General features: G+C 47.5%; 1 protein-coding gene across 1 annotated transcript; it reads left to right on the top strand.

Moving 5' to 3' along the window:
• The first annotated feature begins 16,019 nt into the window (after positions 1–16,019).
• GSX1 (GS homeobox 1) lies at positions 16,020–17,829 on the top strand. The gene is made up of 2 exons (XM_002192947.5): positions 16,020–16,470; positions 16,926–17,829. The coding sequence occupies exons 1-2, from the start codon at positions 16,083–16,085 to the stop codon at positions 17,279–17,281; spliced, it is 744 nt and encodes a 247-aa protein (XP_002192983.1). The 5' UTR covers positions 16,020–16,082; the 3' UTR covers positions 17,282–17,829.
• The last annotated feature ends 2,976 nt before the right edge of the window (positions 17,830–20,805 follow it).

Here is a 20,805-nt window from a genome sequence, read left to right as displayed (position 1 = left end):
ACTGCCAAGTCTCTCATGATATACTTTATGATTGCTGTGGAAAGGAGAGGATATGGGTTTTTTGTTATGATAGACAGCTTTTTTGGCTTCCTCTGTGCCAAAGCAGATACAGGTGAGCAAATGTAGGAGAGCCAGTCAGAGATCAACACTCTGGATGAAGTCAGAAGAAGATGTTACAGATCTATGAGTATCTCATCAAATTATTTATACTTGTGCGGGGGCAAAAGGTGAAGTTGGTGAATAAGGCAGACTGGCATCACTGGCTGTGAGGAAAAAAAAAAGGAAAATCTTACATCATCTCTACTCCATTCAAAAGCCACATGGAGCAAAGAATATTAAAATGTGATCTCTGTTTGATTATCCCGTGAAAAAGAAATTCAACAGTAATTCACCTATGACTCTTCCCTAGATCTTCCATCTCATCAGCTAATGAGTTCACTTTGCTTTATACAGTTAGACTTGTACAAATGTTGTCTTGATCTGAGAAGCAATACGCAATGCTTGGGTGGGAAAATTAGTTTTTTAAAGTTCAAAGTACATCAATGTCTTCCCACTGAGCCACAAACTGTTATGAACGGCAAAATAACATTTTGGATCTTTTATCACAATCTTAGTCAGAAATGTTCCATTATTTTTCCATAGAGTTTTGATTCTATTCTTTGATAGTCTGGCTTTGTTAATTGTTGCCACTATTCCACCACTCCGTGTGAGGTGGTAGACACCGACCCAACAAACACCTCAATGCTTGGCTTTCCTGTTGGTCCAGGTAAATGTTTGCAGGATAGATGAAAAACACTCAAATGTATTCTCACTCAGAAGTGTTGTACAAACAGGCTCTTTGTTTAGGGCCATGTAAACAAGGATTTTACTCTACAGGCTTCTACTTGAAAGCCAAGAAGAAGAAGATGTGGCAGAGCAGAGGAGCAGTGTTTCAGCCACTCATGTCTCAGCTTCGCAAGATCCTGGAAACATCTCCTTTCTACATCAGTTCAGCCTCATCTGTGATAGAGCACAGCTAAGGCTTGCTTGAAATTAGGTGTTTAAACACATTTAGTCATGAACACCCTTGTTTGCTTTAAATGCACATCCCATTTCAACAAAATTTAATGAGGAATTATTATCAATAAATCGAAACCAAAACTTTAAGCTATAATGAGGGTGTCATCAGTGCACACGGCCTTGGTGAAAGTAGATGAGTTCAAACATTTTGGTTTTATATTAGGAATGTTTCATTAAAAGGATTTTGCTTTGCTGATTCAGTACCTTTTCATTTAGCAATTTATTTAATGTTAATAAAGAGAAAGCATTATAATAAAAAGTTAGGTAATGATAAAACATTTTGCTACAGTAACATCATAATGAATAAAAGTGTCAAACCATTATGTTTTGACCTTATCAAAATGGAATATTTTACAATACTCATTATTCCATACTAAGGAATAATAAAAACAGGATAACACACTGGAAGTTCTAAATGAAAAATTTTCATGCTTGTTTTCTTGCTTGGACACATTTTGTTTTTGACAAAGATGTCTGTATGACAGAAAATTGTCTTTAGGAGTTTCCATCCAGTCTCAATAACCATTCAATAGAGTATTGGAGTTTGGGGCTGCTTCACTTGAGAAGGTGAAAGTTGTGAGAGTTGTACTTTTTGCTTTTATGTGTCATTTATTTGTTTAGGTAACAAAAGCCAAATATAACTTTTTTAATTTTTTAGACCAGAGCAGGGAAGAGAAAGTAAAGAGTAAAGACAGAGAAGTGGAGAAAAAAATAAGCTTAATTCAGAGGCTGAATGATAGTTGGAGATTGGACTTTTCCTGCAGCTGAAACAGAGTAGCTACAAACACACACCTTGTGTCCAAGGTAACAGAAAGGAGGGAGCACATGAAAAGCAACAGGCAGGGAAAAACCTGGAGACACAGAGTCAGGAAAATAGTTCTGTGTAGGGAGTCTGCAATGAAACAGAAAGTCCTTACCTGGGTTACTTTTTGCCAGATAAGCACAGCAAATAGGACAGCAGCAAAAAAAACAGTGATCTTTATCATGTACTATGTTTGGCAGATACAGTGACTATCTCTTGATTTCTATTTTTAATCAGTCCTGATTGTACAGTTCTGTGTTATATGAAGGTTTTCAGCTTGGGCTAAAACTTTGGACAACTTCATACTGCATGTTGTCCAAATTACAGAGAAGAGTTTGAAAAGGCAGCTGCTATTGGGTAGAAAACACCAGAAACAAAGAAGACAAGTTGAGATTTACTATTACAATAACATTATTCTCTGAGATATGGAGCTGCCCATATTGCTTATCTTTGAAATGAGATGCAGAAGTGATGTCCAACCTTATTCTGAACCTGAACAGGATCCTGAGCCTGCAAAGACACTGTCTTGTTAGGAAAACTGAACTAACTTCCCAGAACACAAAGAAAGAAGTTTGCAGGTAGAGACTTCACTGCAGCAGCACAGATCAAAAGGCATCGGGCAACAAAAGACCATAATGCCTCCTCAAACACAATTTTAAAAGAAAGGAAAATCTCAAAACCAAATCCTCTTTGAGAATTCTGGGTGAGAATGTCTACCTTTACGTGGGACACTGCAGAGTTAAACAGAAGAGCATGTCAAGAGACCCGGAGCAGGATGGGTGCAGAGCAGGGTGCAGTGCAGGCAATGGCCAGCAGCTGTAGCTCTGAGGTCCCATTGCCTTGCAAAGCTGCCACTGTAAATGCCCTATTGACATTTCTTACATCTTGGTCTGAATCATGTGGGATGAGAGTCCCCTCGTGCTTGGAGACTGGTTTTGTTTCCTGCTGTGTTTTGAGGTCCACATCAATACAAACATGTTTGTTTGCATCACACCAAACATGCCTTGCCTGGGACTGAATCCAAGTTTCTTATTCCTCTGCATTCAGCTTTGGCAGTCACAGGGCAACATTTGCACTGAATTGCAATTTAGCAGTTTGTGGGTCTGAAGTGCTTCTTTCTCCCTTGCTTTACACAGAGAATGCTCTGCAGGATGTGCATGAGAACCCAGGGTATCAAGCCAAGCTCAAAGCTTGTGATTCTATGTGCTCCTAGGCACAATGAAGGAGCAGAAGTTCCATCCTGTGGTATGATGTTAATAGTCTCGGGCCCCCATCTGACTCCTTCTGACCATCCTCATCCCATTATCTCCTTAGCACCACAATTTCTATTTCAGCCATTTTCCGCCCATTTTTTTCTCTTTTCATACCTTTTGTCAGCCATTCTCACAGGCCAGTGATGATGTTTCTGTCACAGGCTTCTTCACAGTCCCATTCTCTGATCAAGACTTTTGAGGTGCCCCGGCTATCTCCTGTGCCAGGCCACAGCCCTCACCTCTCCACCACACGTCCAGTTCTGCCTTAGGCAACACTGCTGGCTTGGTGCACTCCTTCCATCCACTCCCTCCTGCCTGACACTTGCTCAGTCCATTCTCCAGCTGCTTCTCCTCCTCAAATGTATCAGAGTGAGTCCACAGACATGACTGAGTCACACATGTTCTTAATACCAGGTGCTCAGTGTGGAGAGTCAGGCATGTGCAGGACAGTTTTCAGCCTTGGGGTAGTGAAACTGCAGTGTGGTATCAGCCACTGCTCAGGGGCAGAGTATAACTCTGGCAGGTGGCTGACAGAGTTTTGGGATGGGGTCTTAGGGAAATGAGGTTGGCTGGAGCTTTTGCAGAGCTGCAGGTCACAGGGACAGGTCCCCTGTGACTGTACATGCATCAGCTGGTCATTCTCTTCTCTCCCAGGATTAAGGGCATCTGTCTTCAATGAGGAAAGTCCACTCAAAGGACAGATGAAGTCATGAACTCACTCAGTTAACCTCTTTGAAATTTTATCACCAAGTTTTGGCATCTGTTTCTTTCCAAAATCCAGGAGCAAGGTCCCAAATGTCCCACCATACCTATGTGTCTGAGACCAAGGCTCAAAATACCTCAGAGGTTTTGTCTCTTGTGTTGCTCAGCAATCTTGACCTACAGCCCCTCTAAGGATGGCAATCCACACAGAAAATCAAATCTTTTTCTACAGAATGGCTGTTCTTGCTCTCCCAGCAGAAACACCATCAAAGGTGCTCTTGTTTGCATTCAGTTGCCAGCCAGACCGTCCCAGCTTGTCACAGACAGCTGATATTTCCTCTCCAGTCTCCATGAGTTTTGTCCATCAAAGCAGCAGCCAGTGTTGTTTTATGATGTGTTGTAAAACTACCATGCTACCCTGAGTGTGCTCAGCGTGGCTGCCTCATTTATCACTGCTCAGCGTTCACACTGGGCCATCATCCATCACTGCCTTCTCAGAGCTGAGAGTCAGAACCTGGTCTGCAGTGCTGCCAGAGCCTGGAGTCGTGTGAACACTCATCAGCAGGTCCCTTTGTCCTCGGGCTTTTTTTTTTTTTCCAGGAAATGTGACTTCTTCTTATATTTAGCTCCCAACCAAGACTCCAGAATAAATACCCAACTTCAAAATTCAATTGACTATGCCTAATGGAGGGGATTTTAATGTGTAGCCTTTGACCCTTATCTATTATTGAAGGAAATAAAGACTTTTTTTGTCCCATATTAGAAGTTAATGGCAAAAGAAAAATTTGGAGGTTTTAATTTTTTGATTCCAACAGTGACCTCCATGTCCATTGTGAAACCATGAATAGTAACTGCTTGAGAAAGGCATTTCTATGAGCAATCTAGAAAGTGGACAAAGGGACCTTTGAGACATATGCAGAAAAGAAGTTCAAGAATATGTTTTTGTCTGGTTCTCATCTTCTGCCATAGAAAGACAACTATCCTTTTATTAATTTTATTAATCATTTGCATTGCACTTATGTCCTTATCTGCCACAAGTTTATTCTATTCTAATTATACTAATAAAAAAGCCAGTAAAATACCAGTGATGTAAAACCTGTAAATTCAGAGCCTTGTCCTACCCCTAGTGCTACCAAATGTTAAAAATACCATTATTTTCATCATCAGGTCTGTGTAGTAATGTGGCTGTATTGTACTGCATAAGGTGAAAATTAGACTGTGGTTGTTTCTGGGCTCTAACACCTTTGTTCTTTAGGGCTTTCCTGCTTCTGGATACACAGTTCTCTAATGCATGAGGAGTTAACAAATGTGACACAGGGATCTTATTATTCTCTCTTTGGGGCTTAGCCTCCTGTGCTGGCAGAAATGCTGCATTGTGGAGGCCAATTGTCCTCCCACAGAAGCCAAAGCATGTAGCAGTGTAGAACTACATGTACTCTGCTTCACACTCTTTTTTGGACATGCATCTTCATAACAGTAACCTCCCAGGAGATAAACACAGCTGTGCAGGTAGATGGGATCAGGCCATACACTGATTGCAGCTTCCTCTGTTCTGGGCTTGATATGAGCATTGTGCAAGTCTCATTCACTCCTGTCAGTGGTGTCCCAGCAGAGAAAGATGGGTTTAAAAACCCAGATCCTTGTTATCTTTTCAGCAAAGTGGTCAAAACATAGGCAGTGATTAGGAGTAGAATAAACAGAATTTAGGTTTTAGATGTATTGTTTTTCCATTGCAGCTCAGTTTTCCACCTACTCAGTAATTTAGAAACAAAGTCACAGGCTCAGCCTGATGAATTTGGAAGGCATGGCTTTGGAGAGAATGTGCTTGTCCCCATGGATGGGTGACATTTGTCTCCTGGGGCTGCACCCGCCCCAACAGCAATGCAGCATAGTAGGGGCAGGTGTGTAGCCTGAAGTCTCTGCAACACATTCTTCTACATTCCTTTTCAGATAAGGGGCCATCTTCTGAACATGATTTGGAGCCAATGTATCTACTTTGCTTCTGCTTGAGAGGCCAGTAGCTGGTTCAGGTCCTCATGGCCACATTTATGGGTTGTACCCACTTCATGTCCCTCTTGGGCAAAGCTTCCCTTTTTGTTCTTCTCCAGAAGGCACCCTACTCACATGTACTTAAACCATTCAGTCAAGCAAGCATGATATGCTTGGAGTATGATATGCTTGGATATGAGGAGACAGCCAGGGGGTGGTTCCAATATAATTGAAATATTGTTCCCTATAAAAACACTAATATAAACACAAAAATAAACAAGATGTGTTGCCTGACATTAGCTCCTACTTTGGATTTAATCACTCAGGATGTATCTACTCTGGAAGGCCCCTGAAGTTTGAGCACAGCCGCTGTTGCTGTTGGCACCTGTGGGATGTGAAGAGGGTGTCTGGACTGTGCTCCCTGGTGTCAGAATGGGAAATAGAGGTTTATGAAGATGCACCGTGAAGTGGAAGGAGGATCAGAGACTGATGAACGTTTTTACTCAGCTGTCCCCTCTTCTAGGAAGCTCTTCTAGGAAGAGGGGACAACAAGAAACCCCTGGAAAGTATTGCAAGGTGATAGGTATTCGAAAGCCACTGGAAGCAATGGCAGTTCTTCCACTGACTTCAAAACTTATCTGACCGGGAACCTGGAGATGTGATAATCCTTAAGAAAAAAAACTTTAATTTGAGGCAAGGAAGCATAGATGTAGTAGTGTTTTTCTTGTTAGCGCCCACAGCACTGGTCCTGTTAGGATGCTGAGAGATGGCTGAAGACCAGGAGCCATCCACCATGCCCAGCTGCCCAGGAGAGGATGTGAAACAACACAGGGGAAGAGTGACAGAGCAGGTATGGTATGTTGATCCGAGAACTAAAAAGCAAGTGGGATATGCATCATAAATGGCAACATTTTTAAAATACGCTAAATTAAAGGGCTGGTTTTTTGTTGTTGTTGTCCTTTGTTAGTTTTTAATTCTAATGAAATATGTGCCTCTCTCTCCTGAGCTATTCTGTGAGACTCTGCTGGGGATATTTTTCCACAACTAAGGGAAAATTTCTCTTGATTATTCCCTCATTTTTATCATAACATTTTATATATTAATATTTAATTCTTTATTATCCCCTCATCTTTGTCAGAAAATATTAAACAGTAAAAATAATATTTGTTGGAGATGGAGGTGGTAGAGCTCTTCCCCTTGTTCACTTCCACATCTTGGCTGCCTTCCCCCCATCTCATGGGAGCTGCAGCAGAGATGACTTTCCCCATTTCTCACTTTCAAGCATAACTGAAGGGGCCACCAAAGGGTCACATACAAGGAGTGTTGGACTTGTACTGCATTGCCTGGGTTGAACAAGCCCATATAACCACGTGACATATGATCCAAACGTACAAGAAAGTGCTTTTTAACCCTCAAAAAGAGTTTCTAAGCTGTGACAGAGATGTGACAGGACCTGTGATGATTCACACTGGAGTGACCAGGTGTCTGCAGAGTGAGCTGGTCTCAGAAGAGCATTACAGTGTTGTTTTGATCCCTGACAAATAGCCTGAGCTAATGAACAGCCAAATCAAATTCTGCATGCTGGTAGGCTTCACCACAGTGGTGATTTTCAGACTCAGGCTTGCATCTTTGTGTGTGCTTGTGGTTTGTATAATCATTTTTTAAAGGTTTTACTGGAATTGTTGTTATTTTTTTTGTTTTTAGAGAGTGGAAAACACTCATGATTTTGACTCTAATAGCACCCTTTATTGGATGTTCAGCTTACTTCTGGGCAGGTTTTACATGGGATTTTTTGTCATGTCTGCAAAGTATTTTTGGCATCAAACTTAGATTGTAAACATATGTCTCAAAGGAGCATCTCAGCTACAGACAGGTCCTGAATAGACAGGCACAACACACATGTACTCTCGGGCTCTTTTTGTCTATCACATGCAACCACTACAGTAATTTCCTCTAAAGGTTTCCTTCCTTCCAGGGGAGATTTTTACCATTGATCTAAATCTTGTTGCTCTATGAAGAAGCAGAGAAGCCTTGCTGATGCATATAGCAACATGGAAGCAGGAGTCTTCCTTCTCTGCCTCAGCTCCAGAAAGGAAGATGCAGTTTTGAGGCCACCAGAGATAAAAAAAGACCTTCCCTTCTGAAGGGAGAAGGAGTTACCCTGATGTAAGGTTGGTTATACTGCTGGAAGGGATTTGATTGAATAAAAGACAGAGAGTGTCCATAGGACAAGTGAGATGGAAAATCATGGCAGGCACATTTCTGTCTGTTTTTTCTTGGTGTAGAACAACTTATCTGTCAAAAGAAAGCCAGTGGAAGTTTGGTTAAAATCTCTTGAGAAGAATGGACAATTTGTGCAATTGCCGAGCTTTTCTAGTTGGTGCTGAAGATAAGATCTAAATCTTATTCACCTCTGAAAACAATTAGTTTTCTGACATCTGAAATTTCTGAAATTATCTCCTATTTCCTGATTACCACATTCATTTTCCCCCAGCCTGTTCTTTCTGGAGAGCTTAACTTACTGCTTTTTTTTATGTGCCTGTGAGCAAGACAGCAGAGTCTCCTCATCTGCTTGGGGTTTTGTTGGTTTGGTTTTGTTTTATTTTGTTGGTTTTTTTTTTTTCCTGGCCCTGCATCTGGGCAACGAGAAGAATTTGGAGAAGACTCTACCAATACTTCTAGTTTTATCTTTTGGAGGAGATGATTAGAAGACTTCAGGCTCAAATCTTTCCTCTCACAGTTCTGGATGAAAAGATATTAGAAATCTTGTTCCATTTACTGAGAGACTGATCTGGCTGAAGAGAAGAAAAGAGAGACAACAAGGGAAGATGGTGATGGAAAAAATTACAGACACTCTGAAGAAGAGAAGGAAAGTAGGACAGCATCCAAGAAAGCAGAAGTTAAAAAAAGGGAAAAAGTTAGAAGATACAGAGTAAAGGGGAATGGCTGCCTAAAATCTAATAGATCAATGGTCTCCTGGGACAGGAACACCAAACCCACACAGCGTTCTAATTAGTTTCCATACTCTGCGACAGAAGTAGAGTTAAAAGGCTCTGACCTCGTCTATACAAGCTGCAAGAGGTGTCAGAAAAACAATGATTCATTGTCAGATTCAGTGATTCAAAAGTGGGAGTAGAGGGGCTCCACACAGCTCATGCTGTGCAGCTCTGTGCCTTCTGCAGAGTTCATGCTCCAAAGAGTCGCAGCCTCCATCCATGAGAGAAGGCAACAGCTGAGGCAGAGCAGGACAGAGACAGAGCACCCACAGCCCTCACCTCACACATGCATTTGGGGTAGGCATTTAGGGATCCTTTATAGCACCAGGTAAGCATGTCTGATGGGATATTTGTATTTTTTTTAAGATTGAGGGTTTCTGCAATAAGTCAAATGAATCCTTCTGTGCAGGTTCCTTCTGTTTCTTCACACTGGCTGCAAAGGGAGCCAACAATGACCAGCTCCGGTGTGGACTCTGTCCTCTTAAAACAGTGCATTCCCTGTATGTCTGTAATAGGTGCAGTGGCAGGTAATGCACTGAGAAGAGTTTGTGTAGCCACAGTACAGCTACATGAAGAATAAAATTTGGCTAAGATTCTTTTGTTTCTTATAGTGGAGAAATAATATTTTCAATGACTGGGGATCAGCTTTTATACAGCCATGAATTTATCCTTTTATGATTAAGTATTTCTCACAAACTTCAAGAGTTGAAGTTCAAGGGTCTGACAAGCCTGAGGGATTCCAGAAGTCTGGGAAATTCAACTTGTATTTTGGAGTATACTGCCTTCCTTCCTATTGAACTTTACTGGCATAAGGCACATATTTTGGGATCATTTTTTCATATCAAAGCACCCAGCTTTGGGCAATTTTCCCAAAATATAAGACTGCTCTTCTTGGGCTGATGTGGTGGACAGTATTGCTGGACCACAATGGAAGGAACCACCTTAGCCCAGGGTGGGAGGGACTAAAGATAAAAATTAAGCTCTTTCAAGAGAAACCTTGAGCCTGTTTGCTCATGCACATCCCCAGCAGTATCTCAGCTGAGACTCTACACACTGGGTACACAGGGACATAGGACAGGAGATTCTTTGACACCACTCTCCAGATGTGGAAGACGAAGATCAAACAGCAAAACGGCATGAAGTCAGATTTGTGACGTTCACATTTTGAGTTGGAAAATTCCCAGATCTGTTACAAATTCAGGACAGCCTGTAACAACTACAAATCCAAACTTGGTTAAGTGTTAGGTCACTATGCTTACCAAAACAAACAAACAGAAGCAAGAAAATCACAGACTTTACCTGCATTTGAAATACAAAACAAAAAAACAAACCAAAAAGGTAGTGCCATCACATATGTTTGTCATGTACTCGCTTAGATATCCCTGATGTGTTTTTGTTAACTAGTGATTGTTTTTTTTGTCTCTAAAAAACAATGTGCTGTAAACTAGAAGATAGCATGAGAATATAAGGAGGTCAATAAATGGCTCTGTTTCCAGGAAATTATTTCTCATATAATTGCCACAGTATGGTTGTGTATGGCTGTAAACATCCATCATACACACTTAATATGTCTATATATAAATATATGTAAACATAAACATAAATATATAGAATTTATCAGCTCATCTCCAGATATGCAGACATAAACACAAGTAACCTAATATGTTCTGGATACTCTGCTGTGTTCGAAAGGGGTGTTAAAGTCCTCAAAAATGTAATGAAAATAAGAAAAGCATTTTGTCAGTTCAGTGTTCATTTTCTCAGTCTACTGCCAGGACTGGCAAGTTAAAAGAATTAACATACCTTGGTTAGGTCTGCTTTACACAAGCGGAATAAATTATTTAAGATAATAATTTCATGTTTGTGTGTGATAAACACTTGAGGAACATGTATTTGTCAGCATCAGAGAAGGAACCAAGCTACACAGTTCTGCAACTTTCAGGCTCTGTCACCATGTCACCAGCAGTGGCCAGAAAACCCTGGGGCAGGTAAGAAAACCTCCCTCTTTGCTCACAACCCTTGCTACTGATCATGTGCAACCAACCAGCACCTGATCCAGAGCAGAACACCCTGCCCCATTTTCCGTACTCCTCCTTTGGCAACACTCATGACGTGTTTATGCATGTGGCTGTGTAACAAAAGCATCCAGGAAATGCATTCTGTGTGTTGGGGAACTCCACCTGGCAGCTTGTTCTTCAGTGGCTCTATTGGCTCTAGTTTCTTCACCTCTCTGATATTCTCTTTTAAATGATAGGAAAACCTGCTTTTTTATGTTGGCTTCCTGTAGAACTTCACTTGGAAGTCAAAGAAAGATCTTTAGCAGTGAATCTAACAGACATTTAGTCCTCTCTCTTCCATTACAAAATGCTCTAACCAAATGTCTCATTCAGCAATAACTACATCCACTGCAAGACCCTCCAAATCTGCCAGGAAGGGGACAAGAAGCCAGCACTGAAACCAGTGTACCCACAACCTCAAGAACCCACGCTGCAGATCAGTGTGGTTTGATGATGCTATCCACATTAATGTGGTTTAAAAGAAGTATCTCAGCTACAGGAAACTGTTCAAATGCTTCATATAAACAACAGATACAATACAGCTTCTTACCACACAAGATGACAGAATTTCCCCTTGGATATTCTCAAAGAGCAGTCTGACAACCTTTAAAACTTTCAGTTTTTAGAGGACTTGAAACACATAAAGGTGAGAAATTTGGAGAAAGGAGAAGATGGCAATAAAAAGGGCTGGGAAATAGGGTGGATTCTGAGGTTGAAGGATAGTATTTCTAACAATTTTGTATTTTAACAACATCTGCAGAACTAATATCAAACTCCTCTTTTGCAACTCCCTGTCTTCATTACTCTCAAGCACTTCTTCATCTTTTGAGTACTTCTATCCTACAAGGTCACCAGCAATTTGAAAAATTGCTATAAAAGCAAAAAGTTATTTTAAATTGTTTATTTTTGCATATTCACACTTGTCTTGTTATTTTGTTATGATTTATGTCCAGCTACATCTTTGAAACAGCCTCCTCAGTGAAAGGTCAAATCAAAGAGGGGAAACAGAGCAAAAAATGGTCTTCTTAGAAGATGAAGATGAGTACAAGGTTCCCTTATTAACCAACTCTGTTAAGAACCAATGGGACTGAAGAAGATCTAAATGGCAAATCTCTACCCTAGGTATCTGCTGTGGAAAGAGAAAATAAAGGTTACAGAAGCAAGCAGCTTTGATTTGGTCCTGAAGCACAGGTTTTCCTGGCAAGATAAGCTATTGTCTTGATAAACTGTGATAGAAAACAGATGAAACTTTATTAACCACATGGAAATGTGGCAGGACTGGGTCACAGAAACATGGAGTGACTTAGGGCTGAAGGGACCTTAAATATCATCTAATTCCAAACCCCCTTACCATGGGCAGGTTCTCAGGGTCGCATCCAGCCTGGCCTTTAACACTTCCAGGGATGGGACATCCACAAGTTCTCTGGACCGCCTGTTCCAGTGTCTCACTACCCTCTGAATTTCTTCCTAACAGATAACCTGAATCTCTCCACTTCCAGTTTAAACCCATTCCCCTTTGTGCTATCAATATTTGTCATTGTAAATAGTGTGTCCTTTTTAAAGCCCCTTTTAAAACAATTGCTAACAAGCTACAAAAATTATGCAATTATAAATTTGAGAGGAGTTGATTTAACAGACAAGAGATAAAGGAAAAACATACACAAAAAAAACCCTCCCCGTGGTTTAGCCTTTATTTTGGAAAAACTGAAATGAAACACAAACATAGCTTATGTTACTGGAATCCCTGATATTGTGGATCTCTGGAAGCCAGAAGTAAACCAAGTAAACCAAAAACTATTACAGGTTACTCAAACTCAGAATCATTCAGTGATCAAGTTAATTGAAGGGATTCACAGGTACCTCACAAGCTTGCTCCTAGGTGTGTTTGTCCAGTGTAAGCACATTCTTTGGACAATCCTTAACTGCGCTTTGTGGCTCAGTATTGGCTTTGATTTACATTTTGGTATTTGCCATCGAAAAAGGATTATTTGGGATAGGCTGGGGAATATTACAGTCACTCATAAATCGTCAGCCCTGCTCAGCTACCAAGGACATGGTCTCCTTGGAAATAGCGGTTCCTTCCCATTCCAGCGGGATTTCATCCTCACCTCCCCACAGCTCCCAAACTAACGCACCTCTCCATGCCTTAGGGATTGATGGTGTGTGGCACCTCCTACCCTCAGACAGAAACGCGAGCACCGCGGAGAGTGAGCGCCTCATCACAAAAGGCGATGATGGCTGGTCCCTCAAAATGAAGAGGGAGCTCCTCTCAGCCGATGTGGGCACAGCCGCCAGCAGCAGCAGCAGTGTGACACCTTGTCCCCTCGCCGGCAGCCGTGTCGCAGGTCACCCAGCCCCGGGGGGGAAGGCACGGCTCAGTCAGTGCCAGCGCTGTCGCCCTCTCTCTCCTGCATCCCCCACAGTGACCCCCGACGTTCCCCTCACGAAGGGTCTCCCAGCGGATGCTCACCCTGATGCTTCCCTCTCCCCATCCCCTTCTCCGGGGGGTGTGACCGGGCGGGCAGGGCGCGGGGGGAGCAGCTACCACCGGGCGATTCTCTCTGTGCGGAGCCCATGCGCCGGCACTTCCCGCTGCCGCCGGCGACCCCGTCCCGACAGGACCCCCGGGGGCCGGGGCCGGGGCCGCCCGTCCCACGCAGCAGCGGCAGGTCCGGCCGGGGGCGCCCCGCAGTCCCCGAGCTGCCCCGCAGCGCGGAACCCACCGGCGGATCTCTTTCCCCCTCTCCCGGAACCCTTTTCGTTCAGCGGCAATCATTTCGAGATAGCAAATATACGAGGAGAATTTCCTCTCGTACAAAACAAAACACCCAAAAAAAGAGGGGGGGCGCAAAAAGACGGGGAGGGGAGCTAGTTTAAAGTGCTGGGATTAAAGGTCTGTGCTAGTTTCAAGCGCTCATAAAACGGCCTGAAGGATGCTATTTTGCTGCAGTCTAGGTTATTTCAGCCCACAGTTGCACAACAAACCATTTAAACATTTCAGCACAAAACAGATTCCATTGTTGAGCTGCACATTAAAAAGTGTTATTCGCTTTGAAGTTTTTGTCTAATGGCTCTAAACTGAAAGAAAATGTTTTCCTATTACTTAATTCAATCATAGCGAAGAGGCTTGGTAAAAAGCCCACGGATTTTGCCCAAAGTGTGACAGAGTTCTCTTTGTGTTTGCTTATCCTCTGCTGTCACACACTTTAATTCGCCTCTCTTTATCTGGCATTCAAAACTTTCTTCAATGACATTCAATAAGGTCCAGCGGCTGGAAAAAAAAACTGGTTATTTTTTTGGATATTCTTTCCCAGTAGCTTTGGGCTTGGTGTGCATTCAGAAGCTGTTAACCCTTTGCCTCCCTGCGGCTCGGAGCCCCGGGGTTCAGCCCCTGGGCAGCGGGAATCTCTTGGAATAAGTCTGAATCCACCACCCCCGGTGGCGAGCCACTTCTCAGCGGGGAAAAATGCCCCTTCCCGGGACATGGCTCCGGCGGAAAATGTTTTAAAATACCTTTTCCTTAAAAACAAAGAAGAAAAATCCAAACCTTATTAACACTTTCAGGGAAAGGACACTCGGGAATCCTTTCTATATCATTGCAGAACTGAGTTTTTATTAACATTCGTTTTTGTTCGCTCTGTAATATTCGCCGTTCATTTGTGCACATCAGTACATTTTTAGTCTCAGGCATCAATAGTCTCTCAGCAAAACTCCCGTGGATTGCTATAAGAAATGTGGCCACAGGGAAAACAACCTCTGCCCAGCCCTGAGATACGGAGTACACCGCTTTAAAGGCTTTTTCTTCCTTTCCCCCTTTCCCCCCCCCACCCTTTTCAAAAGTCCGTTTGGTTTCGAGGCGGGGAGGTTACTGTAGGGAGCAATCTCCCCACGTTCTGACAGGGGTCGGAGGGTGCGTTTGTCTTTTTATTACCCGTATATTAAAAGGGAAAATGGGGGTAGAATATGTATCCCCACGATTTATTTTTTTTTTCTTATTTGTTAGCATTCCTTATTCGCCTACTAAACCAACGAGCTCCAAGGAGCGCGGCGCGGGGAGCCGCTGCACGGGGCAGCGCCGGTGCGCGTTAGCTCCGAGGAACGCGCGCTCGCTTTGGGGACCGCTGTGAACTTAGCAGGTCTCTGTGCTAAGACATCCAGACACCGCCGCGGTGTTTAAGCTAAATCTCATCGTTCGGGAAATATAAGTCGTTTCCCTGTCGTCCCCACAGCTGCGGGGACTTCCCGGCGCGCCTGTGCGCGGTGATGCGGGGTCGGGCTAGCGCGCTTTGGTGGTGGTCGGGGTCGGGGCCGCAGCACGTGGGTGCCACGGTGCCACGGCGCTATGGCAGGTGTTACCGCTGGCACTGGGCACCGGGACCAGGTGTCAAGACAAGCGGAACGTGCCGAGCGCCTCTTCTCCCTCCGCGGGCGCCGCCGGCACGCAGCGGCATCTGCGTGTCGGGTTTTCTGTACCCGCACCAGCGCAGCCGAGATGCCTGTGGCTCTCCGCACCCGTTAGCTGTGCCTGGGCGCCCACGCAGAGGCCCGGCGCATATCCTTGCCGGTGGAACATCGGCTGGCACATCTCTCCGGACGGGGGTTTCGCCCGACGGCGGCGACAGCAATAAGTGTCAGGTCCCGGACAAGGCTGGGAACAAAGACACGGGGCTGAGGAGGGCGGCTGGCGAGGCAGTGGGGACGAGAAATCCCGAAGGTGAGGGGACAGAGAGAGGCCGTCGGCACCGGGGGGCCGACCTGGTGCCACAGGTGGGAAAGGCATCGGGGGGCTGGCAGGGGAAGCTGACGCCGATGGGGACCGCGGCTGCAGCCGGCAAAATAAACAAGTGGGAGCGGGCTGAAAGCTGGGCTGAAAGCGAAGGAGAGCGATAAAGAGAAAGAAAAGAATATTAAATCGCAAGAGAATGAGAAAATAACCCCGCCAAAGGGAGAGGAGGGGAGAGGCCGCCTGCTACGGCGTGGGTGGGGTCGACAAGAATAGAGTACATTATGCAGTTCATTTAGTTAACAAGGGAAATAATGAGGGAGCGTGCGGCGTGAATGCCAAGAGAAGAGCCACAGAAAGCCCATTGAGCGCCCGGCGCCGCCATCACATGGCGCGGGCGCTATTTAAAGCGGGCGGCGGGCGCCGTTCAGCACCACTCGGGCTGGCCAGCGGCGCCGCGCGGGCGCTGCGCGGGGCGCTGCGCGGGGGCTGCGCGGGGCAATGCCGCGCTCCTTCCTGGTGGACTCGCTGGTGCTGCGGGAGGCGGGCGAGAAGAAGGGGGAGGGCAGTCCTCCACCACCGCTCTTCCCCTACGCCGTGCACCCCTCGCACCCGCTGCCCGGGCTGCCGGCCGGAGCCTGCCACGCTCGCAAGGCCGGGCTGCTCTGCGTCTGCCCGCTCTGTGTCACCGCCTCCCAGCTGCACCCGCCGCCGCCCGCTATCCCCCTCATCAAGGCTTCCTTCCCTCCCTTCGGCTCCCAGTACTGCCACTCGCCCCTGGCCCGCCAGCAGCACTCCGTCTCCGCCGTCAGCGTCGGGCACGCACCGGCGCTCTACCAGGGCGCCTACCCACTGCCCGACCCCCGGCAGTTCCACTGCATCTCCGTGGGTAAGGCGGCAGGGGCGGGGAGCGGGGGTGCATGCCTGCATGACAGCGGTGGGCGCTGCGGGGATGTGATGGGGATCCCGGGGGACCCTGTCGAAGAAAGACACCTGGGGAGGGGGGTGCCTGCCCAGCGCACGGAGGCTGGACGGGGAGTCCTGGCACCTCTCTCTGTCGGTGGCCTGGACGATGCGCTGGGGAAGTCCCCCTGCTGCCCGCCGAGCCTCCGGTCCAGGTTGTGCGGACGGGGAGGAAGAGGCGGCTGTGGTACTCTTGTGGGCTCGGACTCCAGCCTGGCAGCCGCTTGCCGGGTCTCAGGCCCCCCGGGGACGAGGAAGGGCTGTGGCCCCGCAGGGTAGGCGGCAAGGAGGGCTCAGCGGGGACTGGCGAGTGCCCGGCGTTGCGGGGCAGGCGGCGGAGGGTCCGGCCGGTCCTGACGGTGCGCTTCTCTCCATTCCCAGACAGCACGTCCAGCCAGCTGCCCAGTAGCAAGCGGATGCGCACCGCATTCACCAGCACGCAGCTCCTGGAGCTGGAGAGGGAGTTCGCCTCTAACATGTACCTCTCCCGACTGCGGCGAATCGAGATCGCCACCTACCTGAACCTCTCCGAGAAGCAGGTGAAGATCTGGTTCCAGAACCGACGGGTGAAGCACAAGAAAGAAGGCAAAAGTAGCTCCCACCGGGGCGGGGGGGGCGGCCACAGCTGCAAATGCTCGTCCCTTTCCACCACTAAGTGCTCGGAGGACGACGAGGACTTGCGCATGTCTCCGTCCTCCTCGGGGAAGGACGACAGAGGTCTTGCAGCCACCCCCTAACCACCCGCACACCCATCCCGGCTCCGCAGAAACTGTGGCGAAGGCAGAGGAGGGAGTCCTGCCTGCCCCGGTGCTGACATGCAGCCGAAGGATTTTATACTGTTTTGTATAATTTGTGTAATTTACGAAGGACTTTCTCGCTTTTCTAGACCCCCGGCCCGTGAGGACGGGTGTCCCGGCACCCTGGTGTAAATAAACTCCTCCCTAGGACCCCAGGCGTCCCCCCATAGTGCTCCCCCACTTGTCTCCCCGCAGGCGCAGCCCCGAGCCCGAGAATCTCCTCGCAGACCTCCCCGCGCACCGAGACGGGCGCGGAGTGCGCGGATGCTGCGCGGCACGGGCGATGCGCCCGCCTGGAGGGATGCTGTCCCGGGCTCCCTCCAGTAGCACGGCGGTGCCTAAAAGCGGGCGGACGGACGGGGAGGGTTGAAGGCTGTTTGGGTTATTATCTTTTCCTTTTTAAATTTTTTTTTCCTTTACAAAATTGTTTTGTTTTGACTTTGTCGCTGCCAGGGGCACAACTGTGGTTGTACCGTTCCGTCCCACTCCCTCCCCGCGGGAGATATTTATTTATTTATTTATGTGCAGAGAAACGATGATGGCGATGATAATAATGATTATGATAACAATAAAAGCTCGTTGGTGATTTATTTTCTTCGCGTAGAAAGCAGCCACTCGGCGTCTGCGGGCGTGCGCTGGGAGCACCATCGCTCTCCAACCCTCTCCGCCGCAGCTCGGCACCGGGATCCGCCCGCTCCGGCGAGCGCAGATGGCAGGGAGTGTTCCTTTCTCCGTGTCGAGCTGAAGGTACGGGGTGCATGGGACCCCCGCCTTCTGTCCCGAGGGTTCTCTCGGTCCCCCCCCCCGCGAAGCTAAAGATCGTGCCGGGGACAGGCTGGGCTGAACACCTTTCATTGCCATTCCAGCCGCAAGCCTGCCTATGGCTGTAGGTCAATATAAACACCTGGCTGCTGCCGGACTCGCCTCCTCTGTCCCGGTGCCCGCCGCCGCCAGAGTGGAAGGACTGTCCCAGCCTCCCGCTGACCCTCCGGGGCTGGGGCCGGGGCCAGGACCGGCCCGGCTGGGGCTCTCTCCAGCACGGAGAGAGTCCTGGGTCGCGGCAGCCCCGCTCCCGGCAGTGCTTTGCCGTTTTTTCCGCGCGGTGAACCGTCCCGGTGGCTCGCGGGGAGCCCCGTCGGAAGCAGCCGCGGGGGGCCACAAGCGGCGGCGCGGGGCCGGAGAGGCATCAACCTCCTCGGGTGTGGGACCCCCGGAGCTCGGCGCTCCGGCCGCCGCTCCGTTCGTGCAGGGAAAAGCCCCTCGTGCCGGCACTCCCGCTCCATTCGGGCTTGCGGGGACTATCTTCGGTGGGTGCAGCGGCCGTCCTTTCACCGGCAGCCGATGCCTCGACTCTCCCCGCGAGGCCGCAGAGCTGCACCGCCTGGCACGGCGGGTTTCATTCCCTTTAATCCGGGAATGTGCCTGGCTCCCTAGGCTACAGTAGGTTCCTGCCCGTACCGGGATGGGACCCAATTTTCATCCCAGAGCATGTCCAAAACATGCATCGGGAAGAGGCCATGCCTCATGAGAAATCCCTGAGGAGAAGGTCAGTGCTGCTCCACACACAGGCTGAAGTTGGTGTGGGAAGCTGTGGGTTTGAGATCCCTGGGCACCAAGGGGTAAAGGCAGTGCAGGTAAAAGTCCCCCTCCTGGGACAACACCAAGTCCTGTCTATAAAACAAATGCGTCACCCTCCAGCCTTCCCAAGACACCTTGTATAGCTGTGTGTCTGGGAGATCTACGGGTTCTTCCAGCTCCACTCCACGGAGGAGTGGAAAGTGCGACCCTGCAGCCCACGGCACACTGTGGACCTCTAAGGACACTGAGGATGATGTGAAGTGCGGGGGGAGTCATTAGACATGACAGTGCAGGACAGGCACAAGGCAGTGCTCTCACCCTGCTGGTCTGGCCTGATTTGTGTTCCCCTGTCTGGAAGCTGCAAGGATTTGGTGACACTAGGTTGCTGCATTATCAAGACTGAGGCACATGGACAAAATGTTCAGGCTCCTTGGTGGCCTTCCTTCACTCACTGACTCCTGGAACCCTTAGACCTCTTACCTCTCCGTCTGGGCTTACCTCTCTGCTGGCTTCCCACATAACCCAGCCGAGATGGGATAGCAGGGCAAGCTCATAGTTACAACATCCCATGGGCAACATCTTCCTGGCTTCTTTCCCCTTGACTGTTGGAGATGAATTTGGCAGGTTTGAGACTAAAATCTGGCCTTGATACAAGAGTCAGTCAGTCTTGCCTGGTGCTTGGCCCTGTAATGTTTCCTGCATACCCGTTCTTCCCCAGTGGACCAGTTTCAACAGAAAAGACCCCTCAGAGGACCTTAATTTGCACAGCAGTGCCCTGTAGATTTTCCAGCACTTGCCTCCCATCTTGCTCATGTTTACCAGGCTTATTTTGAAACGTTGTTGCAAAATAGAGTCAGAAACAGCCTAATGTAGGTTTAGCAAGGGGTCTGGCATCCTCTTACAGAGCACTGGCACTGAAGTCAGCGGCACCCATAGAGGCGCGTGTGTGTGCTCCTCATGCCTGTTCAGCAGCATGGGCTTGAGCCAGTTGCTGGCAGTAAGATGCAAGGAACAGCAGCATTGAGCGTTTGAGTGTTGCTGTTGGAGTGGTATTGTGGTAGTGCTGCTGAAGCTCTCAACATCCTTGTCTGTCAGCACATTCCCATCATGTCTCTCTTCCTCCATGGCACATGCTCTGATGTGCAAAATGTGCCTCCTCACACTCCTGTTTTGAGGCTGAGCTGAAGCAGACAGGGAGAGTTTCTCACCACTCTGATAGGGATGATGAGGCAGTGGCACTGCCCACACAGCTTCCTCCTTACTCACTGTGAAACCTGGGCGGCAGCATGCCCGGCAGACTAACAGTACCTTGTGGATAAACACATTTTGTCCTGAGGAACCAGAACGGGTGGGATCTGAGGGAACAGCTGGAAAACTTTATGGGTGTGCAGAATGAAGTTCACTATCACATCCTCACTGCAGGAATAGTGGCTGTGGGCTGCAAGGAAGAATCTTGTAGTGATGCTGCCCCAGCCGGTGCACGCATTACAGAGTGTGGGCACACACGTGATTGCATCCTTTATGGACTGAGTTTGTCAGCCAGACAATTTGGAACAATCCTCAGCTCTAAAATGTACCTCATATATGTAAAGTAGCAAAGAGAATTCCCTCATATGGTATAATTTTGTCTGAACAGCAGTGGAGTATCACAATGGATGGCCCCAACAAGACAGTATTAATATTCTCTGATGCACGCTGGCCTCTGCTGCAGACCCTGTGTACCTTGCAAAGCCCAGTGGGGCTCTCAGTGCACTTGACAGTCATTATGCCACATCCACATGCAGAGATAATCCCTCCTTAGTTGGGCATTTTTCTAATTTAGTGAGAAATCATTACAGCAAATGCTCAGAGTGTCATTTTCAAGGACTCTGAGGTTGGGCAAATTA

Source organism: Taeniopygia guttata, chromosome 1, assembly GCF_048771995.1.
Source record: "Taeniopygia guttata chromosome 1, bTaeGut7.mat, whole genome shotgun sequence".
NCBI lineage: Eukaryota > Metazoa > Chordata > Aves > Passeriformes > Estrildidae > Taeniopygia > Taeniopygia guttata.
Note: the sequence above shows the minus strand (reverse complement) of the source record. Positions and strands in the feature narration are given on the sequence as shown.

Coding starts and splice junctions, on each gene's coding strand:
- GSX1 (XM_002192947.5), top strand. CDS start 16,083: ATGCCGCGCTCCTTCCTGGTGGACTCGCTGGTGCTGCGGGAGGCGGGC. Junction 16,471..16,925: donor GTTCCACTGCATCTCCGTGG/GTAAGGCGGCAG, acceptor CTCCATTCCCAG/ACAGCACGTCCAGCCAGCTG.